This window comes from Gymnoscopelus braueri (genome assembly GCF_963280865.1).
Source record: "Gymnoscopelus braueri genome assembly, chromosome: 2".
Classification (NCBI taxonomy): domain Eukaryota; kingdom Metazoa; phylum Chordata; class Actinopteri; order Myctophiformes; family Myctophidae; genus Gymnoscopelus; species Gymnoscopelus braueri.
The window spans coordinates 12724652-12732151 of NC_137604.1; the positions used below are offsets into that span (position 1 = coordinate 12724652).

At 47.5% G+C, this 7500-nt stretch overlaps 1 protein-coding gene across 1 annotated transcript in view; it reads left to right on the plus strand.

Annotated features, from left to right (window-relative positions):
- The window catches only part of ttyh3b (tweety family member 3b), a 58490-nt gene extending 51781 nt beyond the window's left edge, over positions 1 to 6709 (plus strand). Inside the window, 3 exon segments of the mRNA XM_080447618.1 lie at positions 387 to 575; positions 2015 to 2090; positions 4790 to 6709. Coding sequence (XP_080303744.1) covers positions 387 to 575; positions 2015 to 2090; positions 4790 to 4924 — 400 coding nt within the window. The 3' untranslated portion in view covers positions 4925 to 6709.
- Positions 6710 to 7500: the final 791 nt, after the last annotated feature.

The following is a 7500-nucleotide window of genomic DNA, read 5'->3' on the forward strand; positions in this document are numbered from 1 at the left end:
GACTTTCCTTTTCTATTCAGCAGCATTTGGGGGCCGGGAGGCATGAAATGAAACGACCTTGCAGTGTGTGGGGCTTTCTACTTCGTCGCACGAGCCTTTCCCCTCGACAAAAAAAATGACGTATTGTCAGCTGAAAAACTGGAAAACTGCTGCTTCTACTTCTTTCTCTTTCTGTCTATAGCGACATTTGTTGAAAGGGTCGGGTGACGAAGTACAGTACGGCACCTCTCCCTCCTCTCCTCCTTAACATCCTTTTCAACCACTTGTTTACACTGTTGTTTCTCTCGGATATACCCCCCCCCCCTCCCCCCATCCCCCTGTCCTCATCCCCCCCTCCCCCCACGCCCCCTTCTGTACCTTAACCCCGGCCCCCTGACCAATCCAAGGACGGATGAGGAAGACGGAGAGGACGAGTCGGGCGCCTCGCGGGGCGGCGGCGGCGGCGGTGGCGTGCACGATAACCTGTACCGCGTTCACATGCCCAGTCTCTACAGCTGTGGGTCCAGCTACGGTAGCGAAGCTAGCCTGCCCGCTACCGCCCACACTGTCAGCAATGCCCCCGTCACTGAGTACATGTGAGTTTAGCACCCACCGCGCTAGCTGGCCGCTAGCAGGGATCCACACACTGCCTGCTCGCTATATGACCTATAGACTGTCAGCCATGCTGAGCTACAGCACACTGCCTGCTATGTACGTAGGTTAGGGTAGTTAGCTGCCTGCTATGTTAGCATGTCCTTTGTGACACGTTGTTAGCATTATTGTCCCTTTTGGCACTTTTCCACTGTGTGGTACCGGCTCAACTCAATTAAGACTTACTCTACGATTCTACGCTTTTTAGGTTTTCTGAAGTACATAGTCGTTTTTTTGGTATGGCCTCCGTCGTTGGGGTCCCAAGTGAGCTCAGGCGATACCTAAAGTTGACATGAAATGTCTTTGACGCCTGCATTTCCCCCGTCGGATCTCAAAAACACTGCAGACTACTGTAACTAGGGTGATTTAATTATTATGTCTATATGGCCATGTCTATGGTCTTCCCCCTATATTGCATGGAATGGAAGGTGGATAGGTTTGTATAGGGGAAATAGAATATCATAATAGTGAACTAGATATAACTTTCAGTCAGAATTAGCGTAGCATTAGCTTTAACTTCAGCTCTCCTTATTAGTGGATCAGGTTTCGCTATGATGACATTGAGGACGTCCTATCTGCAGTGGAAAACAAAGTAAAGCGAGTAGAGTTGAGTTGTGCCGGTATCATACAGTCTGAAAGCGACATTAGTCCAGTTAGCACCCTTCATTAGTTTTCTCCTTGGCCGTTAGACAAACTGCCTGTCAGCACAAAACCCACTTACAGAGCAAATGAGTTGGGCACTCAATAAATGAAAGATTTCACACTGCTTGCCTTGACAATTTGCGACAGGAATACAGGAATTGCCTGCCCTGATTTCAAGCACACAGAATTTGAGTTAGTGAGCATTGTGCAACACTGTTTATCTTAATGCCGCCACTGCCTGCTACAATGTGATCTAGCACAATCAATATGTTGCCAGGATAAATCTACGTTTAGGTAACATCACTTGTATGCTGAAAAAAACGATATTGCCGGAAACAATTTTTGAAATATTTTATGAAACCTCAAACTATCATTGATATCAAGTTTTTAAAAATATGCATGACATGGTTGCGTCATTTTCTAATCCATGCGTTTATATAATGGTATCAACGACCTGTTTCAGTCATGTACTATCGCAATGTTTCTACTCAACCAGTGTCCCAGGCTGAGACTATAATTGCAAAGATTAGTGGTCGCTGTGCTAGTTACGATGTTACATACTTCTCCATAATATGAAGGCGGTTCCAAAAATCCAAACATCGATATTGGACAATGTAAATAAAGGCCTTAATGTTAAGCATTACAGTTGATTCGTTGTGACCACGGGTCACATTCTGACCAATGCTCTGAGCGGCCGCTGTAGGGTGGCCCACATGCAGTAACCTCTTATTCTATAATGCAGGAGCCAGAATGCAAACTTTCAGAACCCTCGGTGTGAGAACACCCCCCTGATTGGCAGGGAGTCCCCTCCACCCTCTGTAAGTGCACACTTTCTAGTACACACTCTCCCCCTTTGGCTATGTTCCAATACCCACACTACGGCTGCTAACGAATTTAAGACCTGGAAAACCTCATAAAGTTCTTTTTTTTACAGCGGCGCCAGTCACAAAGGCCGCGTCCGCGCACTCGTCTATTTATGATGTTTTATATCGTGCTAGCAGGGCCGGCCGCTGCCATAAGCAATATAAGCGGTCGTTAGGGCCACAACCACTAGGGGGCCAAAAAAAAAAAAAAAAAATGTTTAATTGTTTTTATTTTTACTTTCATATTGTAATTATGTCATGTATCTCATATCCAAAACTAGCGTTATTATTTTAGTATGCAATAAAAAATGACAATGATTTTATAATGGGGGTGTTTGGGTGGGACCAAAAAAAATCGTGCTTAGGGCCACGAAAATCCTAGGGCCGGCCCTGCGTGCTAGTAGTGTGGATATTGGAATGTAGCACCCTATCCCCTACACCACTGCAAGTATCCACTCTGCTCATCCTAGAACGGAACTCCTTTGTGAAGGTCATTTTGGCAGCCTGGGATAACAGGGGTGTTTAAAAGCAGACTGCTGCTCGCAGAAACTGCACAAAAAGAGAGCCTCGACCATGACCGTTTTTCATGCCTATTTTAATTGTTGAGCCGGTCTAATACGTGTTCATTCCCCTCCATATTTGCATATAATCTATTTCTGATGTAAAACAAAATCCTGGTTGGTTTTGCTGTGCGTTACGTCAGCACGGTACGAGGAGGGGTTGTCGTACCCAGTAGATGGGATTTGTAGTTTTTGTAGATTTGACTACTTTCCAAGTGTTATTGGAAAGACAAACCTGGTTCGGCCGTCTTATTGATGTCTGAAGTGCGCACACACACAGTCACACACAAGCACACACACTTGTATTTGTAGCGCTTGACAGAGTGCAGCCAGATCTCGCAGAGTGATTCACGTTTCAACTCGGCCAAGCCTGAGTCCAGTGGCAGGTGTTTGATGCAGCATCTCGGTAAACGTCCCTCTGGGCCTGCAGCACTAGTGAGTCGATGTGAAACGTAGCCAGCTACTGTGTGTGTCCTCGCTCCATGTCGCCCTGGCGGAGCCCTGCGGTCCAGGCAGGGTCGAGTTCCGAGAATCGCACATACTTATAACCCCGGGCCCCGGGACCCTTCAGACGAAACCACTGTCTATACCCCCCCCCACCCCTCACCGCCATAGTGTGTCTCTGTGTATCTTCAGCTCCAGGTGCATGATGTGTCCCAGGTGTATCTGTACCGATCCGCCCCCCCCCCCCTTCTCTCCCCATCACCACCGTCACTGTCATGACTGGACCACCATCCAACGTTCTTCTTAACAAAGAGCATAATGTCTCCCACCTCTCCTGCTAACCTGCAGCAAAAATGGGACACCGTTCAGGCTGTCAGTGGCCCGGGTGTGCTGTCACCAGCCTCTCCGCCACGTGTCCCAGGTTTCTTCCATCTGTAGCTCCTCTACTAGAGAGCACTAACTCATACCAGGCTAACCTTCTACATCAGAACTAGAGCACTAACTGCAAACCACGGTCCAGGCCTCCTAATTTAAAATAACCACTTAATTAATTCATGCGTATATATATATATATATATATATATATATATATATATATATATATATATATATATATGATTCAAATTAATACAATTTACAATGACCACCGCTAATCTGCTGTCATATACTGAGTGTTTGTAACCAACCCCCTGGCTGTCCAAATGACTGGTGAGAGCATTTCAACTGTGTGTGTGTGTGTGTGTGTATTTCTGAGTCTGCCTCGTGTGTTGTCACGATGTCACACGTGCCAAAAAAAAAGAACATGCATCACGTCTGTCTGTCTGTCTGTCTGTCTGTCTGTCTGTCTGTCTGTCTGTCTGTCTGTCTGTCTGTCTGTCTGTCTGTCTGTCTGTCTGTCTATCTATCTATCTATCTATCTATCTATCTATCTATCTATCTATCTATCTATCTATCTATCTATCTATCTATCTATCTATCTATCTATCTATCTATCTATCTATCTATCTATCTATCGTATTCCCAAGTTTCTCTCTCTCCACTCTTCGCAGCCATTCCCCTTTGCTTCATCAAATGCACATGCATGTACTGTAAGTGTTTCAGTTAAGCGGACAATTAATCGCAAAACAACACCTCACAGTGCACATTGCAAGTGGCAGAATTTGTCTATTTCCCCCCCCCCCCCCCCCACACACACACACATACACAGTTTTTGCAGATGACTAGCTGAACAAGCAAGTTTCTTCATGAATTGTTCAAACGTTTTTCACTCCTTCCTTGTCATTGTGTTTCATTGCTAAACCATTCCTGTTCTACAGCGTCGATAGAGGCTGACCATAATACAGATACTGTATTTATTCATTCACCCTCTCGTTGTATCCCCCCCCCCCACAGTTCTCTTTTGTTCTCCGTCTTCCTCCCTGCCTCAGACTGATAGCCTCATTCCATCTCTTCACATCTCATCTCCTGCTCTCTTCCTCCGCTGGTCTCCTCCGCTCGCTGCCTTCCTCTTCCTCCTCCTCCTCCTCCTCCGTCTCTCACTCTCTCGCTCTCTCACACGTTTTTCTGTTCTCCCCTCGTCCCTCTGCTCTCTCTCTCCGTTCTCTCTCTCACCTCTCCGATGTGACCCCCCCCCCCCCCTCCTCCTCACAGTACACCTCCAGTATGAGAGCCAAGTACCTCGCCACCAGCCGACCCGACCAGAACCGACGCTCCGTTCCCAACGACCAGCTCGACCCGGCCAGCCGACCTCACCCCGCCGCCCGGCCGCAATCCTCCGTCCACTAGAATCCAACCGACCACCACCACCACCACCACCACCACCACACCACAACACACCAACCCGCTCCCACAAACTGAACCATGAAAGCCTGAAGAAAATCCCCCTCAACAGGAGCCAACAACGCGTTCCAAGGACCAAACCCCGGATCTCGGAAGAACCGTTCGGGGAACGTACTACCAACCAACCAACCCCCGTCGATTCACCGGAACCCCACAAACCCTGGACTCAACTCAGACGAAGCACCAAGCATCCACTGCCTTGGAGTGCTCTTCAAACATCTAATATGACCCACCTCCACTCAGTCTCTCACGCCAGGGAACGCTGGCACTAAAATGCTCCATTCCACCATTAGCTTACCGCGGTGGTTCTCAAACGTTTGAATTTCAAGGAAACCCCCCCCCCCAGGTTTGTTATGCGTCAGGGCCACGGACCCCCATAACTCTGAGCATGTACCAATGGAACCAAATGGGTCCATTTGGTTCCATTTGTACACGCTCAGAGTTACAGACCTGCAAGGGTCCATTTGGTTCCCAACTAACAATAATTTAGCTGGGGGTAAGGGGACCCCTTGGAACACCCTCAAGGATCCCTGGGGATCCCCGGACCACACTTTGAGAACCACTCTGCCTATGGCTTCACTCTCCATCTGTTGAAAACTGGATTCCTCCTCCAAGGCCCCCCTCCCACTGTACACTGCCCTCCGCTGGAGAATACTGGCACTACACTGAGCCGTGCCACTTGATTCCCCTGATAGAGCACATTACGTTCAAGACACACACACACACACACACACACACACACACACACACACACACACACACACACACACACACACACACACACACACACACACACACACACACACACTGTACAGGCTGTAAATATTGATCATGTGTGTTTCATTCTTGAACCCATGAGGCATAGGCTGTAAAATAGTCATAATCATCTAACATGGTGATTAGTGTGTGTCATGGTACTGTTGCTGTATTACTCTCATGTACACACACACACACACACACACACACACACACACACACACACACACACACACACACACACACACACACACAGACACACACACACACACACACACACACTCAGGCAGACAGCCGAAGACAGTGGTTCTCAAACCTCGAGTCAAGGACCCCCAAAGTCAATGCATTTGGCTGCGGACATTTTGTCAAGATTTGTCAACAATGTTGTGAAAATAGTCGATCTACACACTCACAACCACGCGTTGCGAGCCTGTTGATCGGATAGCAGACCCCCCCCCCCCCCCCCCCCCAAGGACCCCTGGGGGTCCCCCGGACCACACTTTGAGAACCACTGGTCCAACAGAAGCTGTCTGTCTCTATGAACATGAAGCCAGTGAAACAGAAAGCCATGAGACTGTAGATGGAAGATAGAAACATTCTACATCCTCTCCTAACTAAACCGTGTTGTCTGAACTAAAGACTAAATAACTTGAATCGTGAGCTCCGGAGCGTGTTCATGTCTCTCTGTGCTTTGTTTAACGTGCCTGTCGGGGTGCGTCGATTAATATGTTCATTTTGTTGTTTTGTTCATTTGTTGTTGTTTTCGAAACAAATATGAGCCAGGAATGCTACGTTTGGAGGAACAGTTTTAGTTCTGCGAGTTCCAGGGGAAAACGGCAGTATTGGAATGGCCTCGGTAGTGTGGATGAAAGGACATTGGAGAGCTCAATCTGTGCCAAAAAAATAATAATAATAACTCGGGATAATGAGGGATGCTTAACCCCGCCCCCCTGGCCCCGCCCCGCCCCTCCCTCCCTCGCCCATCTACTGCCTCCATGTGACTTGAAAAGGGGAAGAGGGGAAAAACTCTTTTCGAGAAGGATTTTTTTTCCCTCATTTTAATTTCATTGTAAATATAATAAATAAAAGAGGGGACAGGATGCCCGACCAGGAAAGACAGTGGAGGACACCATAATGGTGAACTTTGTGAGACTGTGGGCTTAACAGGGGGTGATGCCAATCAGCCGTTGGTTCCAGAATGTGGAAAGGAACTGAAAGTGATTCCTTTTACCGTTCAGAGCACAAGGGAAAATAAACGAACAAACAGGGAAAATGGTAACCTGTGTAAAAAGAAATAAAAAACGCCCCTTTTTCCTGAATAGTCCCGTCCCTGAACATCCCCGATGTTTCATAGACGCGTTCCCCTTCGTCCCAGTAGAATCGAGGACCTCACAAAGCGGGTGCTTTTTTCCTTTTTCTTGGTTCGTAAACTGACATTAAGAGCTGTGGTGCTGTATCCAAGTAATCCCGATACCCGGAGCATCTTTTTATCCCTTCTTACTGTCACTGTCATTACTGTTTACCCCGCCGTCTCCACCCTGTCTTATTTTTTTGTAATTTTCTTTTTATCTGGAAAAAAAAAACGGAGATCTGCGACTGCCGCGAAGAAAACGGAGGGAGAGGGGAGGGGGCGGAGAGATCGGGGAGGAGGTCATAGATCTCAACCCCTCCGGGATGTTTAGTTTTGTCATATTTTCCTTTTTTGATTGTTTCGTTATCCTCAAAAGCACAACAATGCTTTTTCAAGGTGACATTGGGGACACTGG